Source organism: Ctenopharyngodon idella, chromosome 9 (assembly GCF_019924925.1).
Source record: "Ctenopharyngodon idella isolate HZGC_01 chromosome 9, HZGC01, whole genome shotgun sequence".
Taxonomy (NCBI): Eukaryota; Metazoa; Chordata; class Actinopteri; order Cypriniformes; family Xenocyprididae; genus Ctenopharyngodon; species Ctenopharyngodon idella.
The window spans coordinates 17,869,615-17,888,220 of NC_067228.1; the positions used below are offsets into that span (position 1 = coordinate 17,869,615).

Genomic DNA, 18,606 nt, shown 5'->3' on the forward strand with positions numbered 1-18,606 from the left:
CTGAATAAAAATATTATTATTATTTTTTTATTATTATTACTGACCCCAATCTTTTGAACTGTAGTGTATATTTCAGAAATTCACCTTATGTGTTCGACAAAAGAACATGAGGGTGAGTAAATTATGACAGAATTTTACATTTTTGAAAATGATCCTTGGTTGGTGTTCCTTGGTTTGTGCAGTTTGACCGCGCAATCATTGTCAGTGTCAAGCCAGGTGTTCCGTAACAGAATATACCCAAAGGTACTAATGTAGAAAAAGACACCAAGAAGAGACTATGAACACATGTAGGCATGTCTGATTGATTTCAAGGCTTCATTTGTGAAGAATGCATTAGAGAGCTGCTGTTCAGAGGCACAATGATGCTACTTAAAAATAAAGGAGAGGCTCGGAGCCATGCTACATTTCAACCAATATCGTTATGGTCTGTCTTGCTACAGGCTGTTTCTTTGTGCGTGTTTTGATTTAAAAAGAATGAACAAGAATGTGTCTGTCCTAATGATTAATGATGATGTGTGTTTGTGAATGTCCTGAAGGAGCCTTCCCTTCTCTCCTCATGCCATTATCTCCTGATCGGAGCATCCCTGTGGGTTACCATGGCAGCACTCCTCATCAAAAGACTATCGCTATCAGGATTGAGGGGACACACACTCTTTCTCTCTGCCTCTCTCTCTCACGTTCTCACACCCTGATGTCTGGCTGTGTTTTTGGGATTAGGGGCGTTTCCATCTCATTTCAGCCTACAGAGACACAAAGGTTTTTGCTGTTGGTCAACCCACTGATTAGTCGATTTTCTAGCTAAAGGTGTGGTCACATTTGCCATCATTCGATGAATTTTCACAGCCAAAATACAGTCATTTTAATAGGAATCCATAAGATTAGGAATTTTGCGTGGAGGCGAAAAATTTCCCCAATTTTTGCAACAGATTAAGAAGTTATGTGCTACAAACTTCTGTATTCTGTAAAACGGGTCGCACCGCTTCCGGTTCAGATCTTTTGTATGTGCTTCGTTAAATATAGAGCTGTTTTACTCAAGATACCTTCAAAGAAGCGAGCAAAGATGAGCATAACCAATGTCCATCGCATATGCAGATTGATATCTAAAAGTTTTTTTTTTTAATTTGTTCTTCTCACTAACATTTAGATATTTAAATAGAATAAAATGGCAACAATAAAAAGGACTAGCTAGGTTAGCTGATCATCTTAAAAGCCAATAGATAACGGCGTCAGTTCGTACTGCCGTTAACACTTTCTCCGACTAGCGGAATCAATGAGACCCGTTTTCCTGTATGTTCATGTGACGTTCATAAAGCTTATTTGCAGATTTGCTGTGTTGACCAATAGAAAGCCGCTTGCACTGAAAGAGACTTCTGTGTGAGCTGTCCTTCATACATCGCTACACTATCGACAATGAGGAAATTTTGCAGAAACTGCAGAAATTTTGCTAATGTGACCGAACCTTAATCGTGATGGGTCACTAACACAATTATGCTTTAAAATGAATTACTACCTCTCACTATCTCAGCTGTGTTTACTTGAATGACAGTGGACTTATTCACCTTTTGAGTTCATCCAGGACATTATCAGAAGACTTTCTGCTTTGGCTGAACTGTGTGTAGTATTATGAAAGAGGGTAGTTTTATCAGCCCCTCACGTAGTCAGTCACATCTGCGTCTGTACGATTTGTTGAAAGTTTTACAACTGCTTTTATAGTATCACCTGTTACTCAGCAATCATGTATTGGCCTTGAGCCAGTATTAGCCAATAAGGGCCTTACAATGAGCAGACCATTTTATAATTAAGGTGAGCATGCAGCCAAGGCGCCCGTGTAATCAGCTTTTCTATGTAATCCTAAAGGCCAGACCCAGTTTCCTCTGCCTCGGTCCATAAGCAGCAAAGGCAATGTAGTTAAAAATGAATACTAGTGTAATTTACAGTGTTTGCATTACTGTGTATTTACATTGGTGGTTTCTGAGAAATACTAATGTTACTATTGCAGTTAATTATAGTGACATGTAATATGCCTCAAGTTTTACTTAAAGGTTTTTATTTCCACATTTAAGGTGCAGTGTGTAATTTCTACACAATTAGCAGCACCAAACGGACTTGAAAAAATAATTGCTGTATCCTAGGAATGGAGAATATATCGGTACTATATCGATTATCGATATTAGATGGGTTTTTTTATATATATATATTTTGTTGGTTGAATTAGACATATATTGGATATTTAATTGTTCATGCACTTTTTTCCTGTATTTACATTTACATTAGTTTTGCCGTCATTTAACGCTCACTTAAAGTTGATCTTTAAAGCACTAATAATCTTTACTAAATCTCAAAATAAATATTTTTTCGTACTTTACATTAAAATGTGATGCTTAAATTCACATGTAGCATTTAAAGGATAGATTTAAATTTTATTTTATTATTTAGAATTTGAATATCAGCCATAAAATGAACATAATTATCTGTATCAGGGCCAATATCATTGCAAAAAATGCTAAACATTGTGCACAAGTGCTTATAACAACTGTTTTTCTCTGGAAAAAAAGAATAATGTTTAATTCCTGTAAAATGTCTATACTGTCACATACAGGCAAATAGAATGTTACTTCATACAGTTGATGATACATTTGCGTTGGACAGGATGTGGTCTCATCTCATTGCTTGTAACCGAGACTGACGTGGTGGGCGGCAGTGTTGATGTACAGCAGTATGAGGTTAGTGATAGTAGAGAGGCTTAGGTTCTGCTCTGGCTGAAAGGATTTCATAAAAGATGCACTCCATCTCTCCACCTCAATTCCGTCGCTATGGGAACAGACCTGTTGCTGGATGCTGAGCGATCTAGTGTCCTCTCCTGCATTGGTCTGGCAGCCTCACAAATGATATGGAAATGTCATGGTGCCTTATTTAGCTGAACATATTTTCCTGTAGTGTTAGTTGGCTCAGAATGCAAATGGCGAAGTCACATTAAAAGATCATAAATTATAAAAGAGCAATATGCATATGCTTTTTTTTTTAAACCCAGCCTCAGGCCACAGAGACCATTATAATAAGATAGATGGGTTCAATTGCTGGAGAAACATCTTGCATGTGCCCCATCAGATTTTTAGGCCAAGTGTATTTTAAATGGGGAAAAAAGTATATTTGATCATTCCTGTTGCTCAAAAACTGTATAAATGTATACCTTGAATGCAATGGGAGCTGCTTTAGATACTTCTGGTAAAAAACATCAATGTAAATGTATAATTAAGCATTGATAATATAGATTACAAAATTGTCAAGTTGCCTTTTTTAATTTTATATAATAAGCTAGATTTGAACCATAGAATGCTAAATGAAAACTACCAAAACTGTCATATTTTTCTTTCTTTGTTTTTGGTCATGTTTTATCTTGTCTAGGGCGCCAAGTGTGCTAGAACTACCATGGTGGCCGCTCAAAACAAAAGGAGCATGGCACCCCTGTGTTGCTGACAAATGTTTTACCGTGGTTTGCCATTTGAAGCGTTCAACCATTTAACTGTCCTACTAAGTGCCTTCTAGTACTGCTCAAAAACCACTCAGATGTTTTCTGCGAGTGATAAAATAACAGGGTTTTCCAAAACAGTGCGCTGAAAATGCACGAGTCGTTGTGACAAAGGACAAATTGCTCGGAAGTGAACACTGGACATCAAACCCAAGAGTGCGTGAGAATCCTTCTAGGTGACAGGTCTTTGATTTTGTCAGCAGTTTTGACTAGATTGCTTCATTCAATGTCGCAGCAACCTTTAGTACATTTGTGACTGTCACTCTAGATCCTTCTTTATCAGGGACTTCATTTTAATTATGGGTTTAGCAATCATTAATGGCTTAATGTTGAAGAAGTGTAGTCAAACATTAATCAATCAGCCCAACGGTGCTCATTTAAGAGCCCCACAGCAACAGAGCAATCCAGGTATGAAGTAATGTCTGCATATAGTTACCCTATTGGCCAGCCGCAGAGAATGATCATACTGACTAAGCGTTTCCACTACTGTGGGAAGCAGGCGATGTGTGAACAGCTTGTGTCATATAGCTGCTGTTTGCCAAAGGCTAATATTGTCATTATCTGTGATTATGAATTTCCTTTTTATTGTATTAGCATTATTTATAGGTACTTTTTCTTATTGTATGTTCTCTAAATGAGCATATCTCTTTGTCCTGCTCTTAATGAAGAAGATTGTCACATTTTTATGTGAAAATCATAAAATCTTACTGAGACTTGATAAGGTCAAGTTGTTTCTGATCTTCTGGTTGTATTAACGCAAACTGTAAAGGCTGTGAACAGAGGCCCTCCATTAACTTATTTGATTCCAAGCCAGGCAAGATGCAGTTACGTATATTTTAGGCAGCGAAGACCGTTTTCCATTCCAGACTGCTTACACTTCTAATGATAATGAGGTCATGATGGCTATGATAAAGACATTACGTCAACAATGACAAAATCATAATTACAATTTTCATTATTTGGTGATAAGGTAGTATGTTTTTTTTACAGACATTGTTTTTTGTTTCCCAGGGGAAGTCATATCCATTCAAAGGGCCTTTCCCTCCAGTGTGGAACCCTCTCGCCTACATGGACTACAACAATCTCTGGAGGACAATGGACAAGATGGGAATGGAGGTAAAGGCCATTTTTAATCAGAACCGGACCCATACTAAATCTACATTACAGAACAGAATACAAACAGGGTAGTTTGCTTCCCGAATAAATGGCTGTAAATAAACAGTCAGAGTGCCTGATAGCAAATATGCACTTTAGATACCTAAAGAAGCTCCATGGAGGGCCCCTCATGCCGAAGAGTGGGACAAGATGACCATGAAGCAACTCTTTGACAAGATTTGCTGGACCAGGTACAGAGAAGGGACCAATTAAAATCAAGTATTGTTGTGGCATATTGGTTGTTGATGGCATATCATTTTACCAACGTATTGCTTGCAGGGCCGCTCACCGCTTTGCAACTCTGTTTGTCAATGTGAACGTAACCTCCGAGCCCCATGAGGTGTCTGCTCTGTGGTTCCTTTGGTATGTCAAGCAGTGTGGAGGCACAATGAGAATCTTCTCTACCACCAATGGAGGCCAGGTAAGTCTTCATACAACAGTTTTTACTGTAGCTCATAGATGCTGTAGGCCTGTTGCGTAGTTTGGATACTATGTTATCTCAGTTGGTTAATTCTCTGTTAAAGAGCAGTGTTAATTATACACCAAACATATGAACTCCCTGACATCCATGTTTTGCACAGCATGTTTTTGTGCATCTCTTTGGCTTTTTCACCACACCAGCTCTTGTGTTTACAGTATAATTACCATTCTCTGTGGGAGAGCGGGAGAAAGACAGGGTAAGCGAGTGAGAGATGGGGGCTTTAGCATCCTTACACTACAGTGTCTTTTTAGAAATATTGGCAGTTCAGGAAAGCAGGTGTTAGAAATAGTGATATAAATCAAGCAGTAGCTGTTCAATCCAATGTTCCTGCCAAGTCCAATAGTCACTGTCACCATTAAGTCTTTACCCCTAATTTAGTTAACCACAGCTCTCAAAATGGGTCTAGTTGGTAGGCAAAAATCTGACTTTCTGTGGAAGAAAGAGAAATGTTTTTCTGTACAGAGTACAGAGGAAAGAGGGTACATTGGGTTCACCCAAAAAATATTCACAATGCATATTCATATTTAAATGACGCATAATGCCAGGTTAGACGTCAGTGATTGGTTGATGCTTTTAGTTCTCATATTTCTTCTAGACCACTAGAGATCATCCAATGTTTTTGATGACAGATACAAATATTTGTTTAAATATCCAATAACTGATATTCCGAACCTATTTTTTTGGGTCATTATTTTAATTTCATTTTATAGTAATTTATTATTGTTGTTATTATTATTAATACTATTGTTATTCATTTTAATAATAATTATAATATTTTAGAAATATGAATAAATACACATAATTTAAATATGAGTATTCATAAAATATTTATAATTGAATTGATTTATAATAATTTTGATTTGTTAAGCTACATATATGTACATATTGTTAAAATTGGTCTGTTTGTAGACCCAATATTAAATTAAATGTTGAATATTGGTAAAACAGCACTGACCAAAAAAACAGTTTTTGGTCTTTCTCCGTCAGTCATAATGTTTTCGCAGTATTTTTTCAGTCAAGCCACTAATCTCATATGTGTTAGATATTCAATTTGTTAATCTATGAAGATGAATTTAATTCTTTAATTAAGTTCATTATAGTATAGTACTTATATATACTTCTCAAGAGAGACTACCTTGTGCCGTCCCCATTCACAGAACTGATTATGTAACATACCGAAATAGTGGCCACTGTATCTGGGTCACATATATAGCAGGAGCCTCCTAGCAAATGTGTCATTTGATGGTACACAAATACACCAAATGACAGTTTTCTTTAAGTTGATAATAAACTATCCTTTGAACTTCTTTTATTAAAGACTTCCTATGGGATGGCATTGTCAATAAACTGTCATGGTCTGCCTGTTACTGTTCTTTAACCTTTTTTATATTACTAAAGTGTCTGATAAGGTACGTGCATGGTGGACAGTATTATACAACTCTGCCATCATTCTATCTCTGAGACATAGAGACACCTATTGGTGGATTAAAGAACTACAGTTGCATGTTGTAATGTGAATGTTTATGTATATGACTATTAAACTAATCATACCTATTACATACTATTTTCTGCTGCCACATATGACAGGAGCGCAAGTTTGCCGGAGGTGCCAATCAAATCAGTGAGGCGATGGCGAGAGAGCTGGGTGACCGTGTGAAGCTGGGCAGAGCCGTCTACAGCATTGACCAGACTGGAGACCTGGTGGAAGTCAGAACAGTTAATGAGGAGATATACAAGGTGAGAAGGTGCACAAAACTCTCTATGGCTGATTTGGAATGGACTATTAGCATAATCCTTACTGCATAATACACGGTATATACTGACTACTAATAATTAAAACAAGCTATGTGAAAGAATGCATTGTGCAAAATTTCAGACAGTAGCATGCTACGCTGATGTCACATGTCCAGTTGTTGTCTAGGAAACAGTAATGGAAAGGATGCAATAAATTGATAAAAATATCAGTAAAGACATTTATAATGTTACAATTTTATCAATATTTCCACAAAAATATTAAGCAGCACAACCATTTTCAACATTGATAATAATAATAAATGTTTCCTGAGCACAAAATCAGCATATTAGAATGATTTCTGAAAGATCATGTGATGCTGAAGAATTGGAGTAATGGCTGCTGAAAATGTAGCTATGCCGTCACGTGAATAAATTAAATTTTAAAATATAATAAAATGGAAAATTTTTAATTTTAATAAAATTTCACAATGTTACTGTTTTTACTGTATCAAATAAATGCAGCATTGGCGAGCACAAATTTTTCGAGCACAAAACTCTTACAGACCCCGAACTGTGTGTATAAAAACTTAATTTAAAGTTGTGTAAAATGTCTTAACTTTGGCTGTCCGATTAAATTCGTCACATGGAAATGGAAGATCAACTCAAATACATTGCAGTAGTGGGTAGTTTTGTGCATGTACACAAAATTTGCATAATACACACAATAAACTTACTGCACAAATGGTAGTAGCATAGTATGTTAGTCTATGAGTTCAGTAACCAGTGATGAAGCTTCTTCTAAATAGGCAGTATTTTACATTTCATGCTAAATTGGCTAATTTGAAGGACAAATGTCCTACTTTGAAGTATGTATCACAATGTATGTGTGTAAGCTTGGTGGATTGTTATCAGTAAGCCGCTCTTCATCCCCCTGTCCTGGCCACATCCTCTTTTCTGAGCTGAAAGCTTATTAAAGGCTACTGTAGAGCTGCTTAACCCTCTGGGGAGGAACAGTGGGGAGACGCTGGAACGACTATGTTCAACAATATGTCCTTATATCTAAAACTGACTGATTATACACTACAGTTCAAAATGTTGGGGTGGTAAGGTTTTTTTAATGTTTAAAATAAGTTTCTTATGCTCACCAAGTCTGCATTTATCTGCACAAAAACACAGTAAAAGCCTACAGCACCCAAATCACCTAAAGCAGCTTTAAAGTCACCATGAATTCAAAATTGACAGTTCTTATTTTTTCAATGAATGTTGCTGTTTATTGTCCGTGCACATTATTATTATTATTATTAATATTACTTGCCCATTATTTATTTATTTGTCCATCTTGTAATCGGCATCTCTTCTCTGATTATGTGTTTACTGGTGTGAGGGCGGGACAACCTGTCACTCACATTAGATCACAGCACCAGCAAACCACAAACATCCAATTAATTCTGGATGGACAAAATCAAGTCCCGCCCTAATTTTTTCTTGTTCGAGAAGCCGTTTCAATCGGATATACGTTACACAATAGGGAAGAAAAGACCATCACAACTTCTATTTCATGTTGACTTTAAAAACGTTGTTGATGGTTTATGGGGTTTGATCCTGCCACCCATAACTTCAACAGTCCTTTTAACACTAAACTATCTGAAATCACTTGTATTTGTAAAATGGGTCTTTTTTAATGGCTTTTCTCTTTTTCTCTGTTCTTGTAGGCCAAATATGTCATACTTGCCATACCACCCGGGCTGAACTTGAAGATCCATTTTAACCCTGAACTGCCCCCTCTGAGGAACCAACTCATTCATAGAGTGCCTATGGGCTCAGTCATCAAATGCATGGTGTACTACAAAGAGAATTTCTGGAGGAAGAAGGGTATGTACCTCTTGCCTACTTTCCATTAAATTAAATCACTTAAAAGCCATTTAAGAGTGTTCACACTTGTAGTTCGGTTCTTTTGGTCCAGACCAAAAAAAGAAAATAATACATTTAGCCCTGGTTCGCTTAGAAGTCAAACTGTCATTTTTAAGACCGAACCTAAAGATACCTAAAAAAAAAAAAAAAAAAAAAAGTATTTTGCGACGGAACTTAATGAACGTCTGTATTCTGGGCTAAATGTGCTTGTTGTATGTGCATATATATGATGGTATTTTGACCAGCTAAGAACTCGTGAAGAGTTTATTAAATGTGTAAAGAAGTCAAAACAGCAGCAAGAATTCCTCCGTTGCACACAAACAAAGATCAGCTGCAAGGAGACAGTGTTTCTGACACCTGTACCAAACTGTAATGGGCAGCATAGCTCCTGAGAAGAAAAAAGGTAGCATTCTGTCCTTTTTTTAGGGTGTTTTTGGTTCATTCATTTTGGTGGCGTTCATTTTTCAGTCAAACCGCACCAGAGTTTGTTTGGAAGCTGACCTTTTCAGGGCTCTCGGTCCATTTGTTTGGTGCGCACCAGGGTTTGGATGGCAGCATTCGCACTTAATCAAATGAACCACATTAACAGAGCAATCGCACCAGAGTTTGTTTTAATCGAACTAAACTTGCCAAGTGTGAACACACCCTTAAAAACAATCTTGGGACTGAAGTGACTACACACAGTTTTAAAACGTAAAACTATAAAAAAAAAAATAATAATTTTATAAAATATAAATTTTAGATGAAAACTGTTAAAATGTTGACTTGGCAACCTACTGAAATAACAGTTGAAGTTGAAGTGTTAAAATTACTAAAACTAAGTATAAATTAAAGATACATTGAAATATTTAAAAAGAAAAAAAAAAGACAAGCACAAAAAAATAAAAGCTAAATAATTCAAAATATTATTAAAAACTAGAATTGTATATAAATAATACTAAAATGACACTGGCTACACATGGCTGTTTTGTTTTTTTCAGGATTCTGTGGCAGCATGGTGATCGAGGAGGAGGACGCGCCTATTGGTCTCACGCTTGACGACACTAAGCCTGATGGGTCTGTGCCTGCTATAATGGGGTAAATAAAGCGATGAGCTTTCTGTTGTAGGATGAACGTAAACTACTCACAAAATAAGTGAGATGCCTGAGGTGACAGTACAGTAAGCTGGCTCTTTCTCTTTTACAGTTTCATCCTGGCACGAAAATCTAGGAAACTAGCAGGCCTGACGAAAGATGAGAGGTAGAAGTGTCTTTGTTTTCATGTTAATACAATATGTCACTATACTTTGAAACAGTGACGTCGTGCTTAAGTGTTTTTTCTTACCGGAATGTTTCAATCATTTCAGAAAGAGAAGGATCTGTGAGATTTATTCTCGTGTGCTCGGCTCAGAGGAAGCGCTACATGTGAGTCTCCATGATCAGAAATCATCCTTTAGTCTCATCTTTTTTTAATGCTAACTTTTCATGGCGGTCTCTTTCTCAGCCTGTGCACTACGAGGAGAAAAACTGGTGTGAGGAGGAATACTCTGGTGGCTGCTACACCGCCTACTTTCCCCCTGGAATCATGACACAGTATGGCAGGTTAGTGTACAGAACCTCCAGATGGAGCATCTCTGATTCAGCATTATACTAGCCTGCTTATGTTGAGTAAACTAGAGCAGAAATCAACATGAGAAGATGTTTCTCTCCATTTCAGGGTCCTGCGGGAGCCGGTGGGCAGGCTGTACTTTGCAGGAACTGAAACAGCCACAGAGTGGAGCGGTTACATGGAGGGGGCCGTGCAGGCAGGCGAGAGAGCCACTAGAGAGGTGGGTTCTTAGCCATTAGGGTTTAGTTACTGAGATCTAAGATGTGTTTAAAAATTGTTCTGCCTAAACTTCCTGCTTCAACATGACATATATCAAAGCAGGAAACAAAACTGCTCTCGTCACGTTTATTGACTTTCATTAGCATGTTCAGTATGAATCCCACTGTGTTCTACACATTCATCAACAAAACTTTATTATCCAATAATATTGTGTTGACTTCTTTTATTAGTTCTAGATTTTATTGTGTCTATTAAGTTTATTTGTCCTAGTATGGTTCTTGTTTGTACACTACAGTTCAAACCGTTCAAAGGTTTGGGGTTGGTAGGATTTTTTAATGTTTTTGAAAGAAGTCTCTTATGCTTACCAAGGTTGCATTTATTTGATCAAAATACAGTAAAATGTGAAATATTATTACAGTTTGAAATGCCTGTTTTCTATTTTAATACATTTAAAATGTAATTTATTCCTGTGATGACCGCTGATCCTTCAGAAATCATTCTAATTTAATGCTCAAGAAACATTTCTTATTATCAATGTTGAAAAAGTTGTGCTGTTTGGTATTTTTGATGAAACCATGATGCATTTTTTAAAGATAATTTGATGAATAGAAAGTTCAAAAGAACAGCATTTATTTGGAATAGAAATCCTTTGTAAGTATATGTCTTGCTATCTGTTAACAGTCTCATATGTGAAGCTAAAGCATTTTTTGTCATTTGCTCTAGATATGAGCACCTGCTAAAAGCCTTAAATGTAGGGCTGCTCGATTATGGCAAAAATCAATCAATATTGAAATCACGATTATTTAACACAATTATTGGTGGGCGATTATGATCAAAGTCTTATTTCACGATATGAGTAATTTCAAATTTCAGTGAAATTTCACAATTATCAATACTTAAGCAAAAAAATAATACTAGGTTTACTAATGTAAGAAAAAGGTCAGTAATATAATAAGTACAAAGAAACTAATTACAAACAAAATAGACAAATACAACAGAACGAAAATACAAATTAAATAAACAGTGTTTTAAGTTTTTCAGGAAGATATACTAACAGTGGTATTCGGATAAGTAATAGCCTACAAAAAATTTTTGAAAAATCAAATGTAAAATAACACTGCATAGTCTTACTGTACACATCAAATATAGATTAATGTTTATTAAAGCTACTTAAGTTATTCAGTCAAGATGATTTTCCTTTTCCTTTCCTTTGTCATTTGTTGTTGATTATCATTAATGACAGACTGCAGCAGGTATATTAGGCTGCTGTCACTTTAAGAACTGCACGGATCCAATATACTGTTACACAAGCGTTTTCTCAAATGTGTACGTGTACTTAAGCTATAACCCACTGTGCTTACGTGAATACTCTCCAAAGAGGCATTTTGACATTTTTGCATACGTGTTTAGGTGCGTATCCGAAGTCCATTTGCTTACCCGTGTTCGGCTCAGACTCGGAGCACACGCAAAATAAGCCGCCTGTGGAACAGCATGTCTTTTGCGGCTTAATGCACTTTTAATAACACTGTTTAATATCAAACATGTCCAGCAGTTTAGCAACAGTAGACTGCATTTACAACACTCACAAATTTGGCTGATTTGAATGTTAAGTTGAGGCTTTTAGGGAGGAACGAAAGCGCACCGCTGTGAAGGAAGGGATGTGCGCTGGAGGGAATGCATCAGCGACATAATAATCGCATTACCTCGATTAACTTGTTTTCGTAATCGTTGGAAGCCGAAATCGAAAATCAATTGCGATTAATCGCAGGGCCCTACTTAAATGTAAATGTTAATGGATGTTTATATCTGGTTTCGGATATTAGAATCTGTTACTCAAAGGGAAAAACTCAAAATAGCCTACTATATGCTTCTTTCTTCCAGATTTTGTGTGCAATGGGAAAACTCCATGCGAGTCAGATCTGGCAGTCAGAGCCTGAATCACTGGTATGAATTTATACTTTTGAATTTAAAGAAACATTTTCATTGATGCCACAAATTAAAAAAAAAGGCCTGTTTTGGATCTTGAACAAGCACTACTCTGAACCCTTTCCTCAGGATGTCCCAGCCCGGCCGTTTGTCACCACATTTTGGGAAAGAAACTTGCCATCGGTTGGAGGATTCCTCAAGTTTATGAGTGTGTCTTCCTTCTTGGGTCTGGCCACAGCAGCAGGAGTGGTCGCCTACAAGAAGGGGCTCCTCCCACATAGCTAAAGCCCCTCCCACTTTCACAACCTGTTCTCTGTGACCTGGCCTTGTGATTGTGGCGTTCAGTCATCTAATCACAGCCACAACTGCCTGGGTATGTGGCCGAGTTACTTAGTTGAGATATGACATACAATTGCTCAGTCATTGCTGAAAATTAACCAAGTGATTATTATGGCATAATGAATAGCTACTAATTGTTAATGTGGAAAATGCCCTGTCAAAGAGTTCACAAACTAGCTGACATTCCACAACCATTCATTGTGTGTGTACAAGTGTGTGTGTTTATCACCAGTCTTATTGATTACCTCTGCTAATTTCAGGTGCTGTTCTCAGGAACTCATTAATTAACCTTCCAAAATATTGAAGTAACTACTACAGAGATTAGATTAGCATTTAGCAATGCATTTTGTTGTACTCTGTGACAGAGAATATCTTCTCTACATCACAACACAGAAGCTATAATAGCTTCAGCACAATTCACTATATCATTCATGAGAGCAGCAGAGGCTGTTCATATTTACTCTCAATTCTCAACATGCCATGACAATGTCAAATGACAATTAGTACAGACTGTCTTTGTGTCTGGTAATATAATGAAGTGAAGTTTATCAGTCAGAGAGCTGATTTGAAGGATGTCCCAGTGTTTAATGTAATCTCTAAAAGCTGCTGTGTGTGATTATTGCTGATTGAAACATATGAAAGCATTTGAATGTACTTTTACATATTAGATTTTTTTTTTTGATGTAACAGAACAGCGTATACTTGAAATATGATTTTTTTGGCATGCATTCACTGTCAACTATCCATTGTTAAACAACCCTCTAAGAATCCCATATATTATTAATAGTAAAAAATGTTGAAATGTAATTAAATTTGTATTTTTAAACAAATATAAAGGCTTTCCAATTTTATCTAAATGGTTTATTGATCCACCAACTAGATAGATAGATAGACGGATGTAAGTGGAAAGCGTCCCTCCCTCACCTTTGTAGCAGTAACCTGTGCAATATTATTTCCTGAACAATTATAATATTATGTATTCATTATATTCCAATTAAATATTCTTTTGCATTTCATGGTAAATTTTATATATATTTCATCATCTAAAATTGCAATTAATTGAAAAGGAGGTAATGCTGCCCAAAACAGACAGATTTGAAAATAAAATGTACGGTATGTAAACCTGAAGTGTGTAAATTTTGTTGTTCCAAAGATATATTGTAACTGTTGTTTGTGGTGCCTTAATCTGATGTAGTATTCCTCATTTCTCAAGTGCCTCTGTGCTGATGCGCTCCTCCAGTCTGGGTCAGTCACTGGCTGCTTTAGGTGATGGTTTCTAAAAACAAGCTCTTTTCACACAGTCATAACCAGAATTTCTTTTCAGAAGTCTGTGAAGATCTTTGGTAGATAAATCTGCATCGAAGAAACATTTAAAAACTTGCTGTGAGCTGCTCTAGCCCTCAGCATGCTGTACAATCAAAAGCTCTCACTGAAGAAGCCACTGATGACTCAGGACTGACAGAATCCGAGGCAAAGCCACTCTTGACTGTTGATTATAATGTTGGATAAGAAAGCTTACTATCCATGACCTACAGTTCATCTTGGTTGGTCAACTGTGAACTTAGTAACGATGTGGTGACTCTTTTGTCCTGACATGTTGTAGTTGCTGTAACTCCGCCACCTGGTGTGCTAGTGAATTGTGCCTCTGTGTTTGTGTGCTGCTAATGCTTTTCCAAAACCACATAACATGGCCCTGTTTACCCAATCTGTCGTCGTCTGTTCCAGTTTGAATAGCTGCCCTGCTACGAACAGGCCCCTTTGTCTGATTTGGTGTGCGTATCAAAATGTCGAATGGTCTAGTCTTGTAATTGCATTATTTGATCTCTTTGTACAAATCCAACGACTAAGCTGATAATAAAAGTGTGATTTACCACCAGTCCCTGAGTATGCCGTTCCTTTGTTATCTGTGTGCATACAGAATTCTCATCTGAGTTGCTGCCCTTTTAAAGTCACAAGCTTCCTGATTGGCGTGACGTCCTCCTTCAGGGGAGAAAACAGATGAGGGTCTTCCAGCAGAGGAGAGCTCATTTCATTCGCAGCAGGGCATGTACTGACTCAGCCACTCACTTAAGTTCCTTAGGCTACATGGAAGTACAACTTGTTCTTTTTCTTCTTTTTTTTCATTGATCGTTTGTCTTTCTATGATTTTCGATTTACATACATATTTTTTTAACATTTCAAAAGTATATGGCAGAGGAAAAAACAGCTGATAGATAGAGAGAGATGAAAGAAAAGAAATATGGCTTTTAAGAGGTTCAGCACTTGGTTTAACCATTAGGGGGTGCCCGTGTACCAAAGATGTAACCATAATAATTATACCTACAGGGGCTGGACAATGCAACCGAAACACCTAGACCACAATCATTTTTAGCATGGTGTAGAGCCTCATTTTGTGGCCAATAAAGTATCACGGATACAAGTCCTGCACAGAGGCCAGAGAGATTTTGAGCAATTCCTCTTCCAGAACAGTGGCCAGGTCACATGTGATGCTGGTGGAGGAAATGTTTTCTGACTTGCTCCTCCAAAATACCCCAAAGCGGCTCAAAAATAGTTCGATCTAATGACTGTGCAGGCTATGGGAGATGTTCAACTTCACTTTCATGTTTATAAAACCACTCTGTCACAAGTCTTGCTGTGTGTATTAGTGCATTATCATGCTGATACACTGCACATCCTTCAAGGTACAATGTTTGAACCAGATGCACATGGTCCTCCAGAATGTTTCGGTAGTCCTTGGCAGTGACATGCCCATCAAGCACAGTAGGGAATGCCATGATATTGCTGCCCAACTATAACTGATCCACCCCTGTGTATCACTCTTGGCGCACAACCGTGTTAAAGGGATAGTTCACCCAAAAATGAAAATTCTGTCATCATTTACTCCCCCTCAAATTGTTCCAAACCTGTATAAATTTCTTTGTTCTGCTGTACACAAAGGAAGATATTTGGAAGAATGTTTGTAACCAAGCATATCTCGCCCCCCATTGACTACAATACACTATGTGAAAACTATGCTAACTGGTGTTAAAAATGCACAAAAAACAAACGAAAGCAACATATTTTGAACAGAGAGTATTCAAAATTTTAAACATACAGTGATCTCATAATTTTGGTAGAAAATGTCTCAGAAAATAAAACAATCGCATGTGTGTTCATCATAAAAAAAAACTTACTGAGCAAGTGCTGAAAAAATGCCATCGCTGATTTGAGTGTGTCCTTTGTCTTATTTGTCTTTAAAGGGTTAGTTCACCCAAAAATGAAAATTAAATAGATAGATAGATAGATAGACGGATGTAAGTGGAAAGCGTCCCTCCCTCACCTTTGTAGCAGTAACCTGTGCAATATTATTTTCCTGAACAATTATAATATTATTTATTCATTATATTCCAATTAAATATTCTTTTGCATTTCATGGTAAATTTTATATATATTTCATCACCTAAAATTGCAATTAATTGAAAAAGAGGTAATGCTGCCCAAAACAGACAGATTTGAAAATAAAATGTACGGTATGTAAACCTGAAGTGTATAAATTTTGTTGTTCCAAAGATATATTGTAACTGTTGTTTGTGGTGCCTTAATCTGATGTAGTATTCCTCATTTCTCAAGTGCCTCTGTGCTGATGCGCTCCTCCAGTCTGGGTCAGTCACTGGCTGCTTTAGGTGATGGTTTCTAAAAACAAGCTCTTTTCACACAGTCATAACCAGAATTTGTTTTCAGAAGTCTGTGAAGATCTTTGGTAGATAAATCTGCATCGAAGAAACATTTAAAAACTTGCTGTGTGCTGCTCTAGCCCTCAGCATGCTGTACAATCAAAAGCTCTCACTACAGCTTCCTGAAGAAGCCACTGATGACTCAGGACTGACAGAATCCGAGGCAAAGCCACTCTTGACTGTCGATTTCAAAACACTGCTTCAGGAAGCTTCGGAGCATAATGAATCATGATTCGGTTCGCGTGTCAAACCGCTAAACTGCTGAAATCACGTGACTTTGGCGCTCCGAACTGCTGATTCGACATGCTGATTCATTATGCTCCGAAGCTTCCTGAAGCAGTGTTTTGAAATCGGCCATCAGTAGCCTATATAAGTCGTTTTTTTTTTTGGCGCACCAAAAATATTCTCGTCGCTTTATAATATTAATATTGAACCACTGTACTCACATGAACTGATTTAAATATGTTTTTAGCACCTTTATGGATCTTGAGAGAGGAAATGTCATTGCTCCCTATGCAGGCCTCACTGAGCCATCGGATTTAAACAAAAATATCTCAATTTGCGTTCCGAAGATTAACGAAGGTCTTACAGGTGTGGAACGGCATGAGGGTGAGTAATAAATGACAGAATTTTCATTTTTGGATGAACTAACCCTTTAAACAACAACGGCAAGGTAAATGCCAATTCGCATTTTATGAATGATTAAATTATTAGCAACCCTAACACTATTTGCTCTAAGAGAACACAGCGAGAAATTGGAAACGAGATGTCACCTCGTGAATCTGCCAAATGTTATGCCTCTCAACATTCCAGCTAAACGTTCAAAAGAAGCATCAGTGTTGTGTAGAGATAAGGGATGCTGGGATATCATATCGCCAAATGATACTTTGAAGTTGTAGATGCTGAAAATGGGCTGAAGTGCAGAGAGGGGGAAAATACGCATAAATTTGTGTGATAAGCACTGGATAAGACTCTCCTCCAGACCAAAGAGGAGAAAAAGAACAAAAGCTGCATCACTAAACATCATCAAACGAGGGAGAGCAAATCCCACATAAAAGGAGTACGAAAATATCCCTCAAGACACAATTTAGAGATGACCAGGGGTCCTTATATGAATTTAGTGTTCATGCTAATCTTTATTAAGGCACAAGGCTGTGCTATATAATTTGCTCAGAGGAATACAAATAATACAAACCACTCTTGAGAGTTGATCATAAGATTTAGGGGTGTAACGGTACACAAAATTACAGTTCGTACCTCGGTTTTGAAGTCACGGTTCTGTACGGGTTCGGTACAGCAGGGTGAGAAAACAAAAAATTTTCTCTTTTTTTATTAAACAGTGTTTTACTGAACAAACAAATCTCTGTCTTTAAATGTATTCAATTATAATTAAAATTTACGTAAGGATAAAAAAATTCTCTCTGCTAATACTGTAAACTATTAGGGAGCGCTTACTTGCACATTACTATAATAAAAGTTACAATTGACAACAGAGCCCAAATTATTAAATTCAGTTGCTATTTATTTTTAGATATAATCGTCAACACTCAAATAATAATAATAAAAATGTATGTATTGTAAACACGTAAACTACACATAAGGCAGTTTTTGCATTAACTTCTGTTTCTCCAATTGGTTGTCGAATATTATCATTAACACAGTGGCTGTCATAACTTGTTTTCATGACACATTTATTTAGGCCTTACAATAACTAACAGGTTAAGTAAAATATAATTAATATATCGGTTAATATAGTGCATATATTTAGCGAAACAGTTCATTTCTCTAGCGAACAAACAAGCTGTTTACACTGAATGGCTTTTCTGAGGTAAATGTAATACTACATGACATATTGTTTACAAACTGTTTTACTGACATCTTTCTGCAGATGTTTTACTTTGAGCGATTACACGAGATATGATACGTTTCAGTAAGTTGTACTTTATCTTTCAACATACCTTCATGTTCATTCATGTTCATTCTGTAGTAGTGAAGAGGAAGAGATGATCGCG

The 18,606-nt window shown here is 36.9% G+C and overlaps 1 protein-coding gene across 1 annotated transcript in view; it reads left to right on the forward strand.

The window, feature by feature from the left end:
* mao (monoamine oxidase) overlaps positions 1 to 14,757 on the forward strand; it is a 34,401-nt gene extending 19,644 nt beyond the window's left edge. Inside the window, exons 4-15 of the mRNA XM_051906101.1 lie at positions 4,541 to 4,645; positions 4,784 to 4,875; positions 4,964 to 5,105; positions 6,753 to 6,902; positions 8,612 to 8,771; positions 9,791 to 9,887; positions 9,996 to 10,049; positions 10,156 to 10,213; positions 10,293 to 10,390; positions 10,506 to 10,617; positions 12,498 to 12,560; positions 12,672 to 14,757. Of these exons, the coding sequence (XP_051762061.1) occupies positions 4,541 to 4,645; positions 4,784 to 4,875; positions 4,964 to 5,105; positions 6,753 to 6,902; positions 8,612 to 8,771; positions 9,791 to 9,887; positions 9,996 to 10,049; positions 10,156 to 10,213; positions 10,293 to 10,390; positions 10,506 to 10,617; positions 12,498 to 12,560; positions 12,672 to 12,827 (1,287 nt within the window). The 3' untranslated portion in view covers positions 12,828 to 14,757. The remainder of the gene's footprint in view (positions 1 to 4,540; positions 4,646 to 4,783; positions 4,876 to 4,963; positions 5,106 to 6,752; positions 6,903 to 8,611; positions 8,772 to 9,790; positions 9,888 to 9,995; positions 10,050 to 10,155; positions 10,214 to 10,292; positions 10,391 to 10,505; positions 10,618 to 12,497; positions 12,561 to 12,671) is intronic.
* Positions 14,758 to 18,606: the final 3,849 nt, after the last annotated feature.